Here is a 23,594-nt window from a genome sequence, read left to right as displayed (position 1 = left end):
TACAGTAACGTTTAGCAACAAGAACAAGAAATAAATGCCACTGAATGACAAAGGGTACAATGAACACAGATGTCACTCAGCAACCTTTTTGAAACGGGGCTAATTCTTGGCTCGTGAGTAATGCTAAGGGATACAACTTTGTCGCTGCTGAAATAAGATAATTGTTCAAATTACTTTGATGCACTTAACATCTGTGATTTCTCAGAATTATTAAGGTAGGAAATACCAATGTGACTTTATTTCTACATAGCCCTACATGGGTTCACATTTCAAACATTTTTGGAAATCACATGGCCTTATTACTATTCATCTTTTTTTCTTTTTAAGAACAGGCCTGCAGCCCACTCGTGCGGTGATGAGGGATTGAACAAAGGTTGGGCAACACAAACCAAGTGTTTAGTCAGTTTCTCTCAAACAGGTCCAAGGTTCGTGGTTCAAGTCTTGCCTTGGGCATTCCTGTGTGGAGTTTGCCTGTTCTCCCTGTGGTCGCATGGGCTATTCACATGCCAAACGTAAGTTAGGGGACTCTAAATTGTCTATTAGTGTGAATACCCTATGATTGGCTGGCAACCAATCTGGGGTGTCCCCGCCTCTCGCCTGAAGTCAGAGTGAAAAGCTCCAGCTCCTTTGCAAACTTAACTTTAACAGAAAATTGAGGGATAAATTGTGCACATTCATACAGCAATAAAATCAACATTGCTCGTAAAAGTATAACATAATTAGCAATGATGATATCCGAGTCAGGAGTTGATTGAGAATTTTTTTTTCAACCTAAAACAACTAAATATCAGCGATCAAACGTGACTCATCATGAGGGGAAATGTTGAGGCAAGAACATCAATACAATCTTTACGCGAAACACAAATCAAATGCTTTGTTCAGGTAATATTCAAAGTCATTGAAGCTTGGCATTAACAACAAGCCAGACTTTGGTTTATGGATCAAATAAACTGGCTGGCAAGTGTGTAATTGGTGCAGCAGCACCTTCTTGCGGTCTCGTTTGCTCTTCAACTGCGATGAAGTCCCACGTTCACAGGGACGGCGGGCTAAATCCCACGGACTGTTGTCTCATGTCTTTATCTGAACAAGTCCATTTTTTCAGATTCGTTTACACCATAAACTCCACGCCACAAGATTTCACATGTTAATAAATGCAAAGGCAGACTGTTATGATATGTGCATAAACAGAAAATGATGCCTGTACAAAAATAAAACTGCTCACGTTTGATTGGATGTCATGACGTGGTGCGGTCGTTTTGAATGTCGCTTGAAGGCCTCGCGCACTACATACAAAAAGATGATATAAAAGCGCCAGTCCGGACACAAAATGGAGGACGTAGTTCATTTGGCGGCAACCTCTTCCTCTGGCTCAGGCTCCAGCTCCAGCTCGGGCTCCTCCTCGGGATAAAGTCTGCAGTACTTGTCCACCATGACGTCCAGGTCGGGCTTGACGTGGCCGTTGACGTTGAGCACAGCGAGACTGCGGTTCCACAACTTGGCGGGCACGGCGTCCAGGTAGGCCCGCAGCCGCTCGCCAGCGGCGGCGCCCCGCTGCTCCTCCATCCTCAGCACAGGCAGCGTGGAGAGCACCTTCAGAAAAGCGTTGACATTGGGGAAGAACTTGATGTCGGGCAGCTGCAGCGTCTCGTGGATGGTGGCGGGCAGGCGCACCTCCTTGCCACGGTGTTTCCACTTGATGCGCCAGCAGTGCAGCTCGGCCGCCAGCGTCTCGGGGCTGGGCAGGTCGGCGCGGTACATGTCGGCCGAGTTCTCCTCCGTGGTGTTGAATTTCATCTGGCCCATGATGGCCGGAACCAGCGACAGACACTTGAGGACTTTGAGGTTGACCTCGGAGAACATCTCCTCCACCTCCTGCATGACGCTGTGGATGATGGGCAGCGTGACGTACTCGCGGAAGTAGGCCTCCGCTTGGATCTCGCCCATGTCGGCGGCGCGCTGCCTCTGAACAAAGAGCCGGGGCACGCGGACGGGGATCTCCAGGGAGGCGGCCAAGTTGGTGGCCTCCTCGTACCAGAACTCGTGGTACACGTCGATGTTGTCGTTGACCTCGACGAGCGAGTGCATGACGGCCGTCAGGCTGTTGGCGGCGCAGAAGGCGTCCAGCGTCTCGCCTTGGAGGTTCCGGCCGAACGCTCGGGTGAAGGTGAGGACGCTTTTGAGGACCACGGCGGTCATCACCATCTCAAAGTCGGCCAGCGTCTCGGCGAGGGAGTAGGCGCCGGCCATGGCCGCGCCGTCGAAGGCGCCGTCGGCATTCCGGTGGATGGTGTCCAGGCAGGCAATGAGCGGCGGCAGGATGTCGAGGAGCACGTCGAAGACGTTGTGGCGCTCGGTCCAACCTTCGCCGCAGGCTTGATGGAGCGCCGCCGCCTTTTCGTCACTTTTCGGCGAGTGAGCGGAGATGCACGTGGCAAGCAGGGCCTGCGCCGGAGCGCTCTTGAAGAAGGCGGCCAACCTCCGCAGGGTCTCCATGAGCACCTGCACGTTGGGGAAGGGCAGACTGTTGGCCAGGTGGATGTTGAGCGCCATGCGGGAGCAGGGCATGTAAAGGGCCAGCGGGTACTTCTCCATCAGGTGCACGGCCACCGCCTTCATCTTGGTGGCCGACGCCCCGGTCACTTTGTGCGCCTGCCCGCGGCAATCCTCCATGATGAGCCCCCAGCGCTCGGTCAGCTGCGCCTCCAGACGCTCCACCAGCGCCAATTCGTCGCCGTCGAACGGCACAAAGTCCAAAAATTCCTCGCGCAGGACGTTGTGCTGGTTGACGAAGCGAAGAAAGAGCGGGAGGTGCTTGTCGCCGCCGAAGTCCACCAAGTCGTCGGTGACCAGCGAGAAGAAGCGGCCCTCCCTGGCCTCCATCAGCACCTCCTCCCTCACCGTGTTCTCACACACGTCCAGGAGCTGGCACAGCTGCGCCGAGGAGAGGAACTCGCCGTTTACCGGCGTGGCCTCGAAGCGCTTCCTCAGGGCCTCGTCTCCGGCGTGCATGCGGTACTCCAACAGCGCTTGGAAGTTGTTGGGCGCGTTCTCGCCGTCGAGATCTTTGAAGGTCTGAAAGGGGATGCGCTGCTTGGCCAGAGTCAGGACCACCTCAAACAGGGAGCGCAGGTAGTCGCGCAGCTGTTTCTCCTCCGCGGACATCTGCGGCTCTTCTACGATCTGGTCTTCGGGGGCCGCGTCTTTTTGGGACTTCTCAGCAGAGGACGCCACTAAGGAGAGTCAAGAGGGGATGTCAAATCCATTGATAGTGAAGTGGTTAGGACATGACGTGACTTTCAACGAGCAACTTATTTATTGCATCACATGCTCTCAAGCTGAGCAGCATCTTTCGCATAGAATCGTTCCACTTTAAAAGGGACTGTCCTCGCATTGTATTGCAACCCGCGGATCAGACTTTCCTTTCCAATGTCGTGCCAATTTACTCACATCTTCTTTCCTTGATTCGTCTTAGGTCCTCCTCTGTCTGAAACCAAAAGAAGAAGTTTAGCTTACAGAAGCTGCACTTAAGAGACACAATGTTTTTTTTTTCCCGCCTCACAAGTTCTTTGATCTGCTTGCGGTGTTTGACGCGAGGATTCGCCAAGTGGCTGGTCAGATCGAAGATGGTGGGAATGGCCGTATCCTTGAGTACCGTCCTGTAGGGGCTCTGACACAGACACACAACTTTTAGACCTTTCCACTATGATGTCACACGTACTTCAACCCATCTCTAACTATACCAGAAGAAGACAAACGCTTGAGAAATTGATCTAGGAAACAGGGTCAATGGCTTGAATGAAGATTTAGCCGCATTCTCGTGCGCTGTAGTGTGAACGTGTGCAGTCCGTCTAAAGTCATCAGAAGCACCCACCCTCTTGTCTAAAGACTTGGACAACTGAATACGGGCGCGAGGTACTCACAGTTCTGTATACTAGGGCCGGGTCAAAGTGTTTGGCACACAATCTGTAGTGCTTGTTCAACTGGTCGGCAGTTTTGGCCTCCAGGTCCGCTCTGCGGCAGTTCTCAACCCAGATTCGACATCTGCAAACACACAACACACACTTTGTTGGCATAATTTCAAACACACAATACATTCTGGGGCGGCCCGTCGGTTAGCGCGTCGACATCACAGTGCGGAGGTCCTGGGTTCGATCTCGGCTCCGGCCTCCCCGTGTGGAGTTTGCATGTTCTCCCCGGGCCTGCGTAGGTTTTCTCCGGGTACTCCGGTTTCCTCCCACATTCCAAAAACATGCATGGCAGGCTGAATGAACACTCAAAATTGTCCCTGGGTGTGAGTGTGAGCGCTGATGGTTGTTTGTCTCCGTGTGCCCTGCGATTGGCTGGCAACCGGTTCAGGGTGTCCCCTACGTACTACCCGGAGATGGCTGGGATAGGCTCCAGCACGCACTGGGACCCTTGCGAGGATAAAGCGGATCAGAAAATGGATGGATGGACAATACCTTCTTGGATTAGCGTGTTCCAGACACAGGGCCTTAACCTCAAAAGGTTAAAACAGGGATGGAGGACAATAACAATAACGACATACTGTACATTGTTACTCTCATGAAATTGACGTAGCTGTTCATTGACGCGGTGGATCAAGCATTTATGGGTCATGAATCCTACATGATTTTCATCCAGGAAATAGAACACTAAATTGTCCCTAGCGGTGACTGTGAGTATGAATGGTTGTTCATCTATCGGAGTCCTGCGATTGGCTGGCAGCCAGTTCAGGGTGTGCCCCGTCTACTGCCCAAAGACAGCCGGGAAGGCTCGACCCTCATGAGAATAAGTGGTTCAGAGAGTGGATGGATGGATGTATAAAGTACACAGTGGTTATTTTCGTGGTCAACAACTCACCACTTTACGATGTTGCTATGAATTGCAGAAGAACTATAAGTATAAATTCTATGGCAGTTCAAGTGTGCCAGCTCATGCCAGAGTGGGTTGAGCGGTCGCGCTGAAGGTGCCGCTTCATTCCTTTTGCGTCACGGGTTCAAATCACATCCTGTACACTTTTCTTTTGTTTATTCTCTTTATTTATTTATACATACTATGCTTACAGTGTCTTCTACCCCACCGGGAGTTTTAAACGAGACATGTATTTATTACAATACAATATGACTTAATTTATATAGTGTATTTCATAAGAGCCGCAGGTGTAACAAAGCACTTTACAAATAATATAAAATCACAAAAATACCGCAACAAAAGAAAGTGCAAACATTCAATTAAAACACAAATTCAGAGTAACAGACTCGTATTGGGTCAAAAGAATCAAGGTGTGTCTTGTAACATTCTTTACAAGTTGTAAAAAATGGACAGAAAGGGAGCTTGCCGAACATTTAATGAGAGGTCCTTTAAGGAAGAACAAGACGAAAAAAAAAGTCTCGATCCCCTCCGAGGCTGCGCTTAGCGCTCAGCACCTCCAGTAGTGTCTAGTCCTCAGATCATAGGCACCAGGCAGGTGCTTAGGGGTGGAGGAGCTCAGAGAGATAAACTGCGGAAAGTCCATTTAAATATTCGAACAGAAAGTGAAGTATCTAATAATGACCTTTAAAATGAACTGGGACACAATGAAGGGGAGCCAAAATTTGAGTTTTGTGCTCCCTCTTACGAGTTACAGTTAAGAGGCAAGCGGCAGCATTTTGGATCATCTGGAGACGCTTAAGGAAGGACTAGCAGATTACAAAATAAAACGCATTACAGTAATCTAACCAAGACGTAACGAAGGCATAGATGACTGTTTTCAGTGCTGCTGGGAAATGAAGGGCTTTACCTTAGCCAGTTGCCTAAAATACTGTCAAAGAAATTGATTTCACAACAGCACCGATGTGCCTGTCCAATGTAAAAGTCAAGTTCGAGAACGTTTGCTTCCAGTTACCTGTACTGTATAAAATATTATATCTTACCTTTCGGGGTCCCTGGGAAAGCGGAAAAATGCCAAATCCGACTGTGTACTCTTCCGTGTGCAGTTCGGGGCCGCACAAAAATTCGGCATTTTTCAAGCTAACTCGTTAGCAAACTTGGCTACACCTCCGTTCGACTAACCTTGCTATTGTTTTAAAAGTCGTTTTGTTTCTCAGCTCCAGCAAACCAGACAGAGCGAGCCTAACTGCGTCTCAAAGGACAGTGTTCAATAAATAAGACAACAGCTCAAAAGCGTTCCATTTGACGGTTACTGAATTTCGCGAAGCGCCAAACAAAATGACCATTTTCAGTAACTGCGGCTCATATCTCGGCTATTGATTGGAGCGAGCCAAAATAAAAGCTACAATAATTGGTTGATTCCATGGGCTGTTGACCAATCACATTACACCCAAAGCCTCTTCCCCACGTAAAATGTACGTCACAGAATCACATGGTTTGTCAATGCTCCCTCTGCCAGCGATCAAATCTATGACAATGACATGCTTATGTTTTTGGCTATTTGTTCGAGCCATTATAGATATGCGTAATCGCTTACAAGAAACACTTCACAGGTCATTTCTACCTAATCTATTTTTTAAATACTACGAGGAATGTTACGGGTGCGTGGCTCGTTGGTCTAGGGGTATGATTCTCGCTTAGGGTGCGAGAGGTCCCGGGTTCAAATCCCGGACGAGCCCTCAATTTTACCGCCTTGATGCAAGTTCGTTTCATAGAACAATACAAAGGAACCTTCGTGCGCTTTAGGAACATCCAGGTACCAAGACGACGTCATTAAAACACGAACTCGCGAGGAACGAAGTAATACAAGAAAGCCTCTTTCAAGCTATTTTCGTTGTTGAACACACATTTAAGAGTAATTCTGAATAGAATATGACGTAAGAGCGCAAAATTAACAGTGGGCTCGTCCGGGATTTGAACCCGGGACCTCTCGCACCCGAAGCGAGAATCATACCCCTAGACCAACGAGCCAAGTAGAAAATGAAGTCCTCACTTGGGTTTATAAGTCTCCAAAACGTCCGCAATTGCCCTGAAAAATGATATATTCCGAAAATATATGAAAACACTTACTACAGTAAAAGCTAAATCCCAAGAATCGCAGGTCTGCGGTAAAATAACAGTAAAATAGCTTCCATGGCAAAGCATGGACGGGCATGAGTATATTTTGTGAATGAGACTCAAAGAAGACACAGACCATTTCAATTAACTTCTTTTTATATATCATACATAAGACTGTCTTAATATAATACAAAGGGCATTGTCATAAACACAGCAAAGTCTTGACTAGATCTTACAATCTGTGGATACATGGACTTATCCTCCCCCCGCCCCCCCCCCCCCCCATGCTGTTCAATTCTCTAGTGCATGTTTCATGTACAAAAAAAAAGTGAAAAAAATGTGAAGTATAAAATGGAAAAAGAAAAGGATCAATCCAAATCAAATAAGAGGATTTCCACTTCTGCTGGGTGTCCAGATATGTCAACAAGAATGTTTTGTGTCTAACCCACAAACGGAACAGGCGTATGAAAGATGGAACCTTATTTTAACGTATATAAAGATAGTTTTTTTAATTCACCATGTGCTTCTCGTAGAACCAAAAAAGTAAGATTTGTGATGTACATGCACTTACAATATACCCTGTGAAAATTATTAAGGTTTGAGGATCTAGCGTTCCCTGTTTGATTCAAACCCTTCCTCATAGTGTTGTCCTGATGCAGTCAAGTTTTTGCCACTAAGAAGAAACAGGAGTTCCTGCCCCAATGGATGGTCACCCAATTTGACAAACATAATCAACATACCAGCAGGAGCAAGGTAGTGAGTTCTATACTTCCTTTATTAAAAAAATATAAATATATACATAAATTCTATTTCAACTATTAAAAAGGGGCTGCATTTCATGACAACTGCTCTAAATAAGAGGTCAATCTGCATGATCAGAAATATAGGCGCACACTTACGAGTCACTGCAGTCAATTTTTTTGTCTTTTCACTCTTTATTTTTGGAATGTTTAGTACCAGTACGAGCGCCGGCGGCGATCAAAACGGCCGGCCAACGTGTCGAAAGATCTCAAATTCGGCGAGGGTGTTAACAAAAATGATTGCAAATTTGCAATTAACCTTGACATCCAGATAACCCCCCCAGTCTCAATATAGGTAGCTTTACATTGGTGTTTAATGAGAGCGTGATTTGGTGTATGGGCATTTTTCCTTCTAAAATGACATAACAGCATGACTTTGTGTGTGCGGCATGTAGTCAATTTTGACAGGTGGCCACGGGCAGGTTATCTCCTCTCTGATTTCAAAACTGGTCAAAATAAGCAAACAGAAGAGAAAGGAAAAGGAAAGAAGAAAAGCACTTCAAAATCCCTGATGTCAAAGGAAAACAAAAATGAAAGAAAAACCCAAAACAAGAAATTAATGTTTCGAGAACATGCGTGTCTGCCCAGGCAAAAAAATGAGATGGCGGGCTTCCCTTTGAACATGACAACAACCAAGGGGATATGCCCTTCGCCAACTACATCAGAACATCCAACACAATTTTTCCAAGCCACGTTGACCAAATGTATGAAAGGCAGCAAAACCCTTTGAAATAGGTATGTAGGATGGGACAAAATAAAATAAAAAATCTAAGTGGTGGGAAAAAAACAAAACAGAAGAACCGACTACGCAGAAGAAGAACGCATTCGCCTCCTTTTTTTTTTTAAACCATCATCCGCTATCTTGCTACTCCGGAGCCTGCAGAGTAACTACCAGATTCTCTAAACATAACAACATTTTTTTAAATCTTTAAAAGACTCCCAAAATAATCTACCAATTATGGAAACAGGTTTTGGTAAAAGGTGGCAAACAAATGTGGCCAAAGCGTACACAATAGCCCAAACAATGCTCTCCAGTTTTGCTAACACACACACACACACGTATGTATGTGCGTGTATATATGTGTGCATATATACGCGTATATATGCACACATATGTATATACACACACGTATATTCATATACATATGTATATACACACACACATATATATGCACACATGTATATATATATATATATCTATATATATATACAGTACATATATATATGCATATATACACAGTACATACATATACATATATATACATATATATGTATATATATATATATATATATTGCAGCTGTTTGTGTTGACATGCCAATAAGATCTCATCAACACATGGTGAACTGCTACATTATTGGTTACAGACACCTAATATGCTATAAAACAACTGCTTTGGTATAAAAACATATCCAAAGGGAAAATAAATTCTTGTAAAATTCACAGCATACATTGAGGACAAAAAAAAGGCAGTCACTTTTTTCTTTTCAGTTTCCATGTGGGGTTTTTTTTGGGGGGGGGGGGGGTCGGGAGGGTGGCGGGACGAGACCTGTGCAGGTGGTTCTGATGAGGAACAACATGCAAAATCATGAGCAAACAAAAGAAAAGAAAAAACAACAACAAAAAAGGGGTCAACTCTGGGATAAGTTCTTTCCACTGCAAAAAGCCTTAACTGGTGACTAAGATATATTTTTTTAAGGAAGTCATGTTTAGGAGGTTGTTGTGTACAATAAGACCCTGTTATGTGGGGCCCTGCTGAAGAAGAAATCTTTGTCGAGAAAGGCCTCAAATTACCATTCTTAATTAGCTTTTTTTCTTCTAAAACGTTTTCAAGAATTAAGGGCTGTCGAGAGAAAAATAGAGAAAAGCCATCTTAATTCAAAATGATAATGTCCATCTCCATCCCCAGTCGTAGTCCATGAGTCATAAGGCCAAAGGGTTATTTCAAATCAGCCACCGACTGTATTCCTTCCGCTGCGCTCGTGTTGCTGCAGCTCGCGCCGCCATTTTTTTTTAGGCATCTTGGCGTGAGGGACGGACGGATGCCTTCCCTCTCCTCCGACCAGCTCTGCATCTGAATCCGCCTGCACCCGGCCAGCACACGCTTATAGGGAACTCCGCTGTCATGTCGAGTTACACAACACCAACTGAGCCACCAACAAGAAGTATCACCGCAAAAAAAAAACAAAAAAAATAAACACTCGCCCTTTTCGTGAAGCTAAGGGATTTACAAGCAGCTTCTTCGTGTGACATTTTGCTTGGGGATGGTGGGGGGTCAAATTAATGACGAACGAGTGGAACAGTAATGTCAGGCAAGCATTTCACGGCCTCAACTTTGCTCTGAAATGCTCCTCTTTGCCACATAATATCGTACGTTGGTGAAATGGTTAAATGGATGTCTCAATCTCACTATGGTTATTCCGCAGTATAACTTTGTGGCTAATGGTCGCAAAAGAATAAACGGATGACAATTACATATATACTTCTTCTTCAGAAAGGTTTTTTTCCCCCCTCTGTAGTAGCGGTTCAGTGATATCTCCCTTCTGACGTGAGCAGCTTTGATTCTCAACACACCTTGTAGTAAAAAACACCACCTTAAAAATGACGCACAGGGGGGAACACACAGCCAAAAACGTCAGCGCAGTCACGAGCTTGCCATGGAACTCTGCTGCACACACACTCCAGTCATTGGAGACTCCTCCCGGTCCATGCCCTGCCTCATGCTCAGGTGGCCCTCTGCCAGGTAGTGGCCAGGCCCAGTGTTCGTGCCCATGGAGAAAGCAGGGTGCGCAGCCATGCCGGTCTCCTGCCGTGGGTTCGAGAAGGCACCTAGCCCCATGCTCAGCCCGCCGTTCTGACCAAAGTCGAGGGCTCCGGCGGGCAAATGGCGGAGCTGGTAGGCCTGGTTGCCATGATTCCCGGTGGAAGAGGAAGATGTCGATGAAGAGGAGGCAGAGGAAGACAGGGAGGTCATAGACAGATGGCCGTGGACCACCTCCATGGAGTCCTGGGTCGACGAGCTGTGCGTCGGGGAGGTGTAGTGACGCGGGCGCGGCCGCGTGGCCATCATGGGCCCGTGGTGGTGATGAGCGTGTGAGTGGGGATGCAGAGCCTTCGGGTGCTGTGGGGGAACATGGAAGGTGGTCTCCTGGACTGGGTGGGTCTCGCCGGTGACTGATTCCGGTACGACGCCGCCTCCCCACACCAGTGGAGGTGGGTAAGGCTGTCGAGCCTGCCAACAAACAATTATCGACAGCGTCATGTGATGTCCTTGTCAAAAAGATCGTGGTACCTTGACTTAAGCTTTTAAATCATCAAACGAATTAGGGCTCAACAATTACCAGTCATCAAATTCAAGTCAACACCACAATGTACGAGAATGCAGTGTTCAAATCACTAAGGCTACAATTGTGTGTGGGTGTATGTGTATGAGCGTGTGTGTGGGGTACGTCATTTCGGTTACAGGGTACACTTAAACAAAAAAAAATAATAATAATAATAATTTGCATTATTGTTTAAATCTGACATATGACTTGTGTATTGCATACATATTCAGTAGAATTTTGTAAAGTTGTAACTTGTTTAACCTGTACGTTGGGACACTATAAAGTCAAAACATCTCTACAGGTTCGGTGATTGATGGAGTTTGGGGTAGGACCTGTGGGCAGAGGTTGTCTCCATCAATGGCTGGCATGGCAGTTCCAAAATGTCCCCCACTGTGTAAGTGGTGATGGGTTGGGTCTGATCTCGCTCTCCCACTGGTGCTTGTTCCAGAGGAGCCTCCTAAAGAAGTCATTATGAGTGTTACCGTGATATCACCTTACCAAATGCTTTTTATTTCAAAGTATTCCTTCCCGATATTCACGTACCAGAACTAGAGGAGGTGCTGGAGGTGGTTCCTGAAGACTGGGACTGCTCCAAGGCGGGGCTGGTCGACACGCTGCTGCTAGTATTGGTCCCCTCGTCCGCCGTCTTCTTGAAGAAGCTGTGCTGCAGGGCGTAGTAGGGCTGGATGCGGCTCTTGGGGTCGTAATCCAGCATCCGCAGGATCAGGTCCTTGAACTTCAAGTAGTCTGCAACGGCGTGGCCAGACTCGCCTGCCCGACGGCCGCCCGGACCCCCGGTCTCCACGCCCAGGATGGAGTGGAGCTTCCGTGAAGCTGGAGGTTTATACTATCACACATATGAAACAAACAGTTACTTTTTTTAGTTGGGTTCAGAGCATGGGTAAAGACAGTGCCTTACCCTTTTGCCATCTTTGGTCTTTTTGACACTCCATGTACCATCCGAAAGCTTCTCAAAGAACTTTCTGGCTTTTGGGGCTAGGTCCATTATGTGATTCGGTGGGATTCCGAGAACCTCCACTATTTTGTTCATCTGGTCCACCTGAGAAAGTAATCACAAATCAAGTTAAACACATTTCAAGAAAGGCTAAGAAAGTGTGCACATGTACTTGGTGTTCAGGTTCTTTTAATGGGGAACTTATGGCAATAACTACTACTCTGACATGCAAACAGCAAAATATGGGGCTAACAGGGCGGATGATGACGGGATCAACTTTTCTGGCTAATGGTAGCATTTAGTGAGCATATGGGTGGATCTTTACTTTGCAACATAATTTATCTGGCAGTCTGATTGTGTCCTATGAAATAGATGTCAGATTTCAGAAAAGGTTTTTATATCACTTGGGCTGGGCGCCATGACTGAAAACGTTGAAAAACATTTTTAAAAATGGTCAATATAAAGATTAAATAAACACCATCTGTGAACATAATGTGCTTGGATGGGTGAGATGGCTGAAAATATGCTCCACCATTTAAGTGTTGCATATCAGTCAATATTGATATGTGTATATAGATATTTTTTAATAAATACAATTAACTGTTTTTGGGTACATTGCAATTTTGATCTTCCACCACAGCATTGTAAATGCTTTTACGTGAGATGCTACCCCAAAGCAATATCGGCGATTGTTACATTAACCTTCATTCAATGTTTATACAATGTCAGTGTAGTGAACTAATACTCTCTTGCGGTGTATGCGTTGTTGATCAACTGTCTTTAGGACAAATTATTGCCATTGTCCATTTATACTTGCCCGATTTTGACTGGTGCGATGCAGAGGGTCGGACACTGGCGCTAGCACGTCAAAGACTAAGAACACCTTTACACGTACACCACGTATCCGTCCGGAGGTATTTAATCGGGGGAGTTTGGGCAAGTTGTACATTTTATCGAATGCATTTTCTATTGTTATCAATCAACTGTCTATCAGGATACATAGATAGTAAATTATCGCCCAGCCCTAATATCACTTGATATGTGACAATGACAGAGTGGACAACATGATATGATGGAAATTATGAAACAAGAGTTAATATGTACCGTCTGCAACTATCCACTGTTTCATACTTGAAGAATGACAAAATGCTCGTTGTAAAGTTAGTTGAAAACAAGATTTCATAAGGGTCAAGTGTGAAGTAATTTTAGAAAATCCTCAATGAGACATTTTTTATGTCACAGGTAATTAAACAAAATACATTATATAAAGCATGAAAAAAATATTGTCTATTTTGTAAATTCAACAATCTTTCCCGAAGCGTGATCCTGGCAAGCGACAAAACCGGGAATGTGATGTCACTTCTAGGACTACAATCGGGTCCAATATGCAGAGTGTAAAAAGCCAGTCAGAAATGGATTCAGAAAGCGACGTTTCAAACTTATTTGAGGAGATCCAGGGGTTTGAAGAGTTGTAGGAAGGGGAGGTTGTTGGCAAGACCTAGGTTGGGCTATACATGTACGAGCCAGATGCTCAGGATGCGGAACAAGCTGTCCCCAAACGACTGTACGTGGAGTAGAGACGAGACCCATCGAAATTGAAAGAACGGTAAGCTACATTGGCCGCAGTTATTAGCCTAGCGTTATTGTTTGAAATTCGATGCTGTTCCGTGCTATAAATTGCACACGATGGGATTACTGGTTGGTCCATGTAGTCCAGCTACCAGTGAGAGAGCACACGTCATAGTGGGTTGTTGTCCTACATTGTCATTGGTAAAGGAATTCTGTTGCATTGTAGGCCACTCCGCACAATATATCGGCTGTCCTTCCACAGCATTGTTAACTGCAAACCGTTGCAGGATTCCATCCATGCACACTCATATTCTGAGAATGTTTTTGTACAGGATTCCATCCATGTCGATGTCTAATATTTTGAATCAAATGTTTTCATAAACCAGCCAGGGTTAGTGATTATCACACTGACCTTTTTACAAACCCTTTATCATTAGCAAAACGGTTCAGAAAACAGAGGTCTTCAAAGTGCTGGTAACAAAGAACACCCGTCGAGACCGGCACGAAATTCATTCGCTGTGCGACAACGAAACTAGTCCTCAACGTACACTATTCTTTTCTTTTGGCCACTCAAACAACCGTTTGCCTGAATGTGAACAGTGCATCGCCACACAGCGCCGAGGCATTTTGCCGATAACTTGATAACAATGGCAAAGAGCAGTTAACGGGACAATCAAGAATGTAGTACAATGGCGGAATGGTGACTCTGCATTCTTTGAATGACGTCACTTACTGGGGATTGACGGACAAAAGCATTTTCGTTGTTAAATGCGTTGCTATCGGTCTAACCGTGAATCTTGGTTGGTTGAGTTAAAAGAAAAAAAAACCAAAAACAAACAAAAGTATGCTTAAAATACTTTTCGCGCCTAAGTATTACTCAAAATATGGTTATTCAAATTTACTTCACACTTGAAGGGATAGTTAACCTACAATGACAGACTGGGCGGCAATTTCAGGGAATGTTCCATGTGAGTGTGAAAACAGAATTATCACCCCAAAATGACTCCTTTTATCAAATGAATTGAGGAAAATAAAACCATGTACACCCAACTGGCATAAAAGTAGACATTCTGCCTCTGTCTAGTGGGTGTGTGTGAAAATATTTGGCCACATATAAACTTGAAAGAAGCCTTATTATTATTATTATTATTATCGTTTTCTGCCACATTTTCATGACAACTGAGTGAGGGAGTTTGATCACGAAATCAAAAGCAGCCGATAGTGATTCTGATAGATGTAAAAAAATAAGTGCATGGACATGAAATAGTACGTTGGATAATTGGCCTCAGTATACCTCATTGGCTCCACTAAAGAGTGGCTCTCCTGTATGCATCTCCACCAAAATGCAACCCAAGGACCACATGTCGATGGCCAGGTCATAGGGCATTCCCAGAAGCACTTCTGGGGAGCGGTAGAAGCGACTCTGGATATACTGGTATATCTGCACGAAGGAAAGAAGGCAATTCGTACTTTCTTTACATTTGGACATCATGCACTCCTATTTAGCATACGGTCATGACAAAGAGCATTTGGTACCCTTTGTCCCAGCTGGCACGAGCTGCCAAAGTCCACTATTTTGATGGCACTCCTCTTAGGGTTGCAGAGGAGGATGTTCTCGGGCTTCAGGTCACAGTGGATGATGCTGAGCTCGGGCGTGGCCAGGAACAGCAGCGCCGTGCATAATTGCTGGGCAAACTTCCGGGTGAGGTTGAGTGAGACGCCGCGGAAGTTGGTATTCCGGAGCAGGTCATACAGGTTATATGAAAGCATCTCAAACACGAGGCAGAGGTGGTTCCGAAACATGAAGTGACGCTTCAGGTGAACTGTGGGAGTAACCAAGTTATATCCCGGTTAGTTGCGTTAGAAGCATTTTTATTGTGTGACTGAACAAATCAGAAGAGAGTGTTAAGTACCAATGTAGTATTTCATCTCGGTGTCATGTTTGTTCATAAGCTCTAGGAGGCGCACTTCAATCTGGGCTTGATTGAGGAAAGCTTTCTTGTTCTTGATGATCTTAATGGCAACCCATTCTTGCTCTGCTCGGTCGTATGCTTTCACAACCTAAAAAAGGCCCATTCAATGGTCGGCTAAAGTTAGATTTCCATGACGACAGTTTAAAAATATTAAAAATAGCTTGTGATTTATGGTTAGGTAACAGACGCACTGTTAAATACTGTACTCATATGTTCCGCAGCAGTACCCACCTGTCCAAATGAACCTTTTCCTATCAAGGAATCAATCTCATATCGGTCCATCCATTTCTCCCCATTCTTGACGATGTAGTCATAGTTATCATCGTCATAGCCATCATTGAAGACCTTCCTTTCTTTTTTGTGACTGGAGTCTTCACCCTGACCCTGTTGGTGCCGTCGCTTCTTTTTTGCATAATACACCTGAAACGATGATCGAAAAGAACACTTAGGAAAAAAAGAGGGCGACAAAAACTGATAATCAAGATTCATGCCATCGTTTCAGAATGTTCTCACTGACCTCATTGATGTGTTTGTATGTTTTGATAAGGTCAATGGAGAGCTTCCTCAGGGGAGCCGAAGTTGGGTCACGAAAGCACTGGGGCATGTGCCTCTGAAGTGTCAAAAATATTACATAACAGATAATGAAAGACACGTTTGTCCTCTTGTCAACAATTCAAACACTACTGTTGTCAAATGGCTTCTTAAAGTGTACCTGATTGGCAGTGAGCTGTGTCGCCTGGTCGCTGTACGGTAAGACCGTAACAGATTGGTCAGTGCTTGGCTGGTGGCGCTCACTGTACTGCTGGTGCGTATGGGGCATTGGAGCAGCCATCTGAAGACCAGCAGTGTGTAAAGAAAAAGAGGGCGCAAGCCGGACAGACGAAGGTTTGCATGCTGAAGTCTCTCCTCCTACAAGACATTAGCACAATGACTTGAACAGCGCCAGCAAGATATACGATCAAAACAAAGAGACTAATCCTCACAGTGTAGAGGTGTAGCATTTACTTTTCACACACGATATGCAGAACAATGTGTCTTGTTTTAATTTAGCAATTATTATTTTGCTTTTCCAACAGGTCAACAAAGATATTCACTTGTGATCAGATGATAACAATATGCAAAAATGTAAATGTATGCAAACTGATATTTACATGTGTATTGAAATGATCAGTTTGATACAACTAAAGTGACAAATAGGCTGGGAAAATGTAAAATATGCCAGCTATAGTAAAACGTGTACAAAGCATCAAATTGAATGAGTAAATTAAATCCTATTGTTTGTATGAGTAATATGTGAGGAGAAAAGGGGAGAACATATGAGCAGGCTTGAGTGGAAAAGGGGATGAAAAGAAAGGCCCGGCAAACTGTACAGTGAATCATACTTCATTTTAAGGCAGCAGGAATGGTGAGGGGAAAAAAAGTGAAATAGCATGTTGAGCTATCAGCATCTCTCAGCACACAACACAATCCACCAGCGCTACACAGTAACCACTTTTCAGAATCCCAGCAACAGCACCTAATTAGCATAGCCTATCACCACAGAGATACAGCGTGATTTGGCAAGCCCATCAACGCACAGGCCAATCACAACGCAGTATGCAAATAGCCTACTTTTGTTGCCAGGGCAGAGCGGCTCCCATTTTCCAATGAGAAAAACAAGAAATAAACACATCAAATTGAACTTTGGCACAATTCGACGCCGCTTTCGACACGAGAGGCTGACGGCAAAATAGCTACACAATCCAAAAAGCTACACTCGCGACGAGAGCGTTCGAAAGCTGAGCCAGCTCGGGGAGCGCCAAAAAACACAGCCACTGACAGCAATAAAGGCGGCCGACGGCAAGACGAGGAGAGCACAGGCAAAGACTGTATTTAAAGGAACACACAAGATGTAACACAAGACGCCTTTGCTGCACTTATAAATACATGTATTACACGCTACATTCGTCTCCTTTAAAAGGAACATTCTAACGTTTATTTGGAATAGCTGGACATGTAAGATTTCATTTCCCAGTTTTGAAAAAAACGGTATTGTATCACCTAAAGCACTCAAACTTCAACTGCACTGAATCTTTGCCCCACATAACAGCGTGATGCAAATTTGGGGAAGAGGACAGCGACAAGGAGGAACTTGACTTCATCGCTTCCCATTCAGTAGAAGAAGATAGAGAGAGGGAAAGGGAGCCGGGGGTGGGAGGGAGGGAAGGAGGGAGAGGGAGAGAGAGAGAGAGAGAGAGAGAGAGAGCGAGAGCGAACTATAAACACGCATATAAACACGCTAACCTGGATGCATCTTGTGCAAACATGTCATATCATCCTGGCAGGAGAGTCCAGCAGACAACGAACTACAAAGAATGAAAGCACATTATTGTCACTATTTTTTATTTTATTTTATGAGACTTCCACGAAGAGTTTCAGCTGTTTAAGACTTGCATAGTGGACTGTATGTGCGTTGTGAGATGCGTAGCAAGTTGAGTTCAAACTTTAAAAAGTCTAATTTAGAGGTATGCATGAACTACTAAATTCTGTAGATTTTCCTGCATGCATGCACTTTCATCCCCAGATTAGTTAACATCCGATTAATGATTTTTTTTCTTTTTCAACTAGTATCAGACCTACACAAAGTCATCAGCACATGACTCCTTATTTTAGGGGCGGTAGGTGGAAATTAACTTCATTATATTGTTCAGAACTGGCTGCATCTGAACAGTTCCTTCTCTGGCTCAGCAACCCACAAGAGGCCTTGAGAGTGCACAAAATAACGGCGGCTAGCTGTCACACTCACACTCACACACACACATATTTATTTATATTTATTAGTGACCGTATAAGGAACCTTAAATCAGCCTGCTAATAGCCATCTATATGTATGTGTAATAACGACCGCGGAGGTGGCTGCTCGTGGGTAGCGGTGTACTTACAGACGAAGGGGCAGATTTCGTCATAGATTGAAATTATTAGAACATATATCCATTACTAGTCCGGTTCCCATGTAAAGGCATATCGTCCTTCCGAGAGGTTCGCCTCCCAATCCGAAGCGATTCATCCCTCCAGCGCTGGTGACAAGGATGGCTAGTGCTCAATCGAGCCAGCGGGTTGTTAGGGCCCACTCAGCTGGTCCGTCAACAAGTCAACGTTCACCATTAGCCAAGGGCTTCGTTGAATTAGCTCTCGGGCAATAGCAATGTTAAGGCTCGGCGAGATCTCGTACACGCATAGATAATTCAATCAAATTAGATTTAAAATAAAGATGTGTGGATGTGTGTGTGCGTGAGTGTACTAAAACCAGATCGCACAATGACACGATAATACCGCAGGGTTAATGTTAGCGGCACCAGCATGACTCTTCACACACACCCGACCCCTTTTTTTCCAGAACACCGTCGAAATGAAAAAAGACCTCATTTGACATTTCGACTTTCAGCCCGACAAATGGGTTAGCTCGCCCCGCCATGTACCGCGGCAGGGCTGCCATTCACGGCTCCATCATCGATTTTGATTTATACGCACAAAGACAACCCACAAGAAACACAAGGCTGCATCCCGTCGAAAAGAAATACAGGATAAATGTAGTAGCCGCTCACCTCTGATGGCACGATCTTCATTTAAAGTCCAATAACCTGTATGATGAGGAAACTTATCCAGTTTGAGATTCTCCCCTCCCTTTGCACGGTTAGCGAGGAACGATCACGTTAAATCCGAACCGGCGTCCGTCTTCCGACTGGCAAATGAGAAAATTATTTGCCAGCCAGTTCTAATAAACTCTCCATTTCAGACGGGAGATCGACGTTACCATCAGCTGATGACTAGCAACATGCTAGCGTTGAGTAGCACGCCTAAGTTAGTGGCTAAGGTCTAGCGAATAGGGGCTACTGCTAGTGGACAAAATGAACGCGGCTAACGTTAGCGACCTGTCCCGTGCTAGCCTCGAGCTAACAATCGTTAGCCCCCGCCGCTAAATAAATGCTACGTCAAAGCGATTTTTACGCAGTCTTTTATCAAATTGGCGACGACCTCCTCGAGCGATGCGATGGCAACGTTGAATTCTGCGTGTTTGGAAGCCCAAACGGACCCCGCGTCCTCCGGTAATTCAGCTTTGGAATTTTGTGTCAATTTTCACAAAATGGCGCGCGGTCCAAACCTGCGCAGTGAACCGGCCCGGTGGACCACAGACGCGGACAAGCCGACTTTCGTGGCGGCGCCGCCTAATTATTTTACCGCGTTAAAACCTCGGCCTCTAGACCATCTTCACCCGATCCATTAGACGAATCTCGCTATCCGAAAACGTCAAATGTATATCCACTGACAGCATTATTCCGGCGGGAAGGGAGAAACATTTGAAAAAGACTGAAGCTGGAAAGGGGGGGAGGAAAAAAACCTCCTAACAAAATGGCGATGCTCTCGCTTGTTGCCATGGCAACTGTCAATCAAAAACCGAAATTACCCGGATGCGCCAATGACGAAGAAAATGTAACTGGCCAGAGAGAACACATATAAACTCCTTCGCAGCGCCGTCTGCATTCTTTATTGGATTTTTGGAGACTTGTTTCTAAAGCTCAGAAGACATATCCGGCCCATATGTACAAAAAAGAACTGTAATGTCAACTTTATGCAATCATTTTGGCGTTTATACTGGAAAAGGTGATTGTTTTGGCGATCACTACATACAGTGAACTCTAGTTGATGCTAGTCTTGATTTAATGTTTTTTTTTCTACAAATATCGGACTTGACACTATCGTTTTTTTTTACATGACCTTGTTTACATACCGGTTGCTCGGAAAGTCACTGTGTACTTGTTTCTATTAAAAGAAAATTATGTCCAAACAGAATACAAACGGGTTTTACATCCTGTATTATATAATAAAACGTGGCTTTAAAAAAAGAATTGATTTGTTTGACTGAAATTATCAGGGCTGCAACTAATGATGATTTTCACGATCAATTAATGTGTCAATTATTTTGGCAATTCATGAACCTGATGAATAAAAGTTTTATTGCAATCCCTTTATTCAAAAACAGGATATTATTTCAAATTGACAGTGCAGGATACATACAGTTGGGACCATAATTAGCAGGCCCTCTTGTGAAATTCAACCAAACTCTTGATTTCTCCATGGAAATGGCCTTTCACGACCTGTGTCATTTGAGGATCAAATAAGGAAAAAGAAAGACAAAAGTGATGAGCTTGATGATGATATTAATACAGAGTAATACAACGAGTTTCAAGAAAAAGGGCAATGTATAGTATAATAAAGTAAAGTAAAGGCAAATGTATAGTCAATAAAGTAACCTTTCTGAACCGCAACTGCCAACAAGCTCCAAGAGTAGTTCTTCACCAGGTTGGCACAGGTCTGCAGATATTATAAACAGGTACTAGTTTTTTTCAGCGTTCCTCAACTCTCCCAATCTTTTGTTGCCCCTGTGCCATCAAAATGAGACACGATTTGAGGAAAAAGCAATACATTAATCAGTTTCTTATCTTGCATTTGGAGAGTATTCGCAATTGAATAAAGGTTCAAATTGGGTTGCAAAACTCTGTATTTTGTTTTTATTTAGATTTTACACAACGTCCCAGCGTCATCTTTATTTTGCAGCCCTGCTTGGCAAGTGTGACAATGCACAATGGTACAAACTATGATGGAGCTTCTAACTATTACAATGCTCTGCAACTAACCAAATGTTTACCGTTGATATTCATGCTTGCAGCTATTCCAAGACAAGTTCTCTTGTCGAACTACCCAGGTTCTTAAAGGAAGTTCTGTTTTCTTTCAGGGCACCCATTAAATCATTCTCAAGCCTGTGTTAAAAGAAAAGCTAATGTATGCCTTCTTGTTGATTGGTGTTTAATAAAAAAGTATCTGAGCAAATTACTAATTGCTTAATTCTATTTGGTACAGGCATGTACAGGTATTGCTGTATTGCTATAGAACAGCTTAATCCAGGAAGCGAGAGGCGGAGTAAAGAGGTGAGGGTAGATAGGATTGCTTTGAATGGCTATTTGGGAAAAAAAAATATGTAGCCCACAAAACTGCTCAAAACATAGAACAATAAATCACATTTTCTCATACATTTTATATGGTCAAAAGGGAAATTAAATGATTCCTTATTTGGAGGAGGGTAGCCCACCCTCGCTTTAAACTTAATTTAATTGAGGGTGGCGGCACGGTGATCGACTAGTTAACACGTCCACCTCAAAATGTAGAAGTGCAGGGTTCGATTCCGGCCTTCCTGTCTGGAGTTTGCATGTTGGGTTATCTCCGGGTACTACGGTTTCCTCCCGCATTCCAAAAACATACATGGCAGGTTAATGAAATACTCAAAATTGTCCCTCGTTGTGAGTGTGAGCGCTGATGGTTGTTCGTCTATGTGTGCTCTACCATTGGCTGGCAACCAGTTCAGGGTGGACCCTGCCTCCTACCCGAAGACAGCTGGGATCGACCTGTGACCCTGGTGAGGATCAGTGGATTAGAAAATGGATGACGGATGGAGCATCATGTGTTTATGGTAAAGTTTACAATTTGATCACAAGATGGCAGCAGATGTTCACATTGGGCGAAGACTAAATCACTGGCCATGACAGTCGGTATACCTGGAAAAAATTCTAATAGGATAAAAATATATTAAATTAAATCATGAATAAATTCTATCTATCTATCTATCTATCTATCTATCTATCTATCTATCTATCTATCTATCTATCATTGTGTGTGTGTGTATAATTTAATGTCTCTTTTCATACTGTAAAGAATCGTTGAGAGTCCAGAAAAGTGCTTAAAAACTAAGTTTATCCATTATTTTAATTTGTAGTTTATATTGTACGTCAGCAACAAACTAGCTCGAGTTGATTGTGCAAATGATTCGTTTTTTTAAAGACTACATAACCCGACATAATGATCATGCACCTCTAATAACCTTTCTTCATGTGGTATGACACTAATTGCTGATTCTGAATTCAGATTCCAGATATCGGTACTCATTACGCTTATTAGCTTCAGTAACACAAAGGACGTCGCAGAGCTCAGACCTCCACCAAGGATGCAATAGTTACGAATTAATGATTGTCAGGGCATTCTGATCATAAGTGAAACGTTAGAACGGATTAAACACGTTAGTGCATTGTATTCAGATCATCCATCCATCCATTTTCTATTCCGCTTATCGTCACAAGGGTTACGGGGCGTGCTGGAGTCTAGCCCAGCGGTCTTCGGGCAGTAGGCGGGGGACACCCTGAACTGGTTGCCAGCCAATCGTAGGGCACACAGATGAACAACCATCCGTGCTCACATTCATAACTAGCAACAATTTTGAGTGTTCCATTAACCGGCCACGCATGTTTTGGGAATGTGGGAGGAAACCGGAGTACTCAGAGAAAACCCAGTGCAGAGAATGTGCTAACTCCACATAGGAAGGCCGGCGCTGGAATCAAACCCTGCACCTCTGCACTGTGAGGTGCAGATCAGAGCAGATTATTATTTTTCACTAGTATTCTTTTAAACCGTATTCCCTCGCATAGTAGACGAGGACAATTACGTACTCAGGTACAGAAATTCATAAACGTAGGGCCCATGGGCACTAGGTGGCCCCAACAACAATTATTTCCGTTGTAGATTGACATGCAGGTGTATTAAACATTACAGATTTTTTTTTTGGGGGGGGGGGTAATACAATACATTTCAACAATCACGACTAAAAGTAACCAATTCAAGTCATTTCAGTTCAACATCTAAAAATGTGTGGATTAAACATCTGAGAAATATTTTCCGCTGTGTTTTTATTTCCAGTAAAACAACCCAATTCATATAACTTCGGTTACATACCGGTTTAACCAATTATGGGAATAAAAACAAAATGCTGCTAAATTAAAATATTTGAGGGAAGATGTGGCATAAACCCTTGAATAGGGAGCTGATGTGCATTTGTGAAGCCACGGCAATGAAAAGTCCACTGACAACAATAGAAAAGGAAAAAAAGACAGTGAGCAAATG

General features: G+C 44.2%; 2 protein-coding genes and 2 non-coding genes across 8 annotated transcripts; 1 reads left to right on the top strand and 3 right to left on the bottom strand.

The window, feature by feature from the left end:
* Positions 1–747: 747 nt before the first annotated feature.
* On the bottom strand, positions 748–6,257 carry thap12b (THAP domain containing 12b). Its single transcript, XM_052077490.1, has 5 exons — positions 5,913–6,257; positions 3,921–4,041; positions 3,560–3,667; positions 3,448–3,484; positions 748–3,230 (listed from the first exon to the last, which is right to left on the bottom strand). Exons 1-5 carry the CDS (start codon positions 5,999–6,001, stop codon positions 1,342–1,344), a joined length of 2,244 nt encoding a protein of 747 aa, XP_051933450.1. The 5' UTR covers positions 6,002–6,257; the 3' UTR covers positions 748–1,341.
* A 279-nt stretch (positions 6,258–6,536) lies between these two features.
* Positions 6,537–6,608, top strand: trnap-agg (transfer RNA proline (anticodon AGG)). The gene has a single exon. It is a non-coding gene; the product is annotated as a tRNA-Pro (tRNA).
* A 220-nt stretch (positions 6,609–6,828) lies between these two features.
* On the bottom strand, positions 6,829–6,900 carry trnap-cgg (transfer RNA proline (anticodon CGG)). The gene has a single exon. It is a non-coding gene; the product is annotated as a tRNA-Pro (tRNA).
* A 2,413-nt stretch (positions 6,901–9,313) lies between these two features.
* On the bottom strand, positions 9,314–20,028 carry dyrk1ab (dual-specificity tyrosine-(Y)-phosphorylation regulated kinase 1A, b). 5 transcript variants are annotated; one of them, XM_052077480.1, is made up of 13 exons: positions 19,193–20,028; positions 18,530–18,722; positions 17,892–17,953; positions 16,321–16,517; positions 16,126–16,218; positions 15,840–16,028; positions 15,549–15,696; positions 15,172–15,458; positions 14,930–15,076; positions 12,031–12,171; positions 11,655–11,958; positions 11,444–11,568; positions 9,314–11,017 (listed from the first exon to the last, which is right to left on the bottom strand). In XM_052077480.1, exons 3-13 carry the CDS (start codon positions 17,917–17,919, stop codon positions 10,430–10,432), a joined length of 2,247 nt encoding a protein of 748 aa, XP_051933440.1. In that variant the 5' UTR covers positions 17,920–17,953; positions 18,530–18,722; positions 19,193–20,028; the 3' UTR covers positions 9,314–10,429. The 5 variants fall into 5 exon arrangements, with proteins under 5 accessions (XP_051933440.1, XP_051933442.1, XP_051933439.1 ...); XM_052077482.1 differs by lacking the exon at positions 17,892–17,953; XM_052077479.1 differs by lacking the exon at positions 18,530–18,722.
* Positions 20,029–23,594: the final 3,566 nt, after the last annotated feature.

Source organism: Hippocampus zosterae, chromosome 10 (genome assembly GCF_025434085.1).
Source record: "Hippocampus zosterae strain Florida chromosome 10, ASM2543408v3, whole genome shotgun sequence".
Lineage (NCBI taxonomy): Eukaryota > Metazoa > Chordata > Actinopteri > Syngnathiformes > Syngnathidae > Hippocampus > Hippocampus zosterae.
Note: the sequence above shows the minus strand (reverse complement) of the source record. Positions and strands in the feature narration are given on the sequence as shown.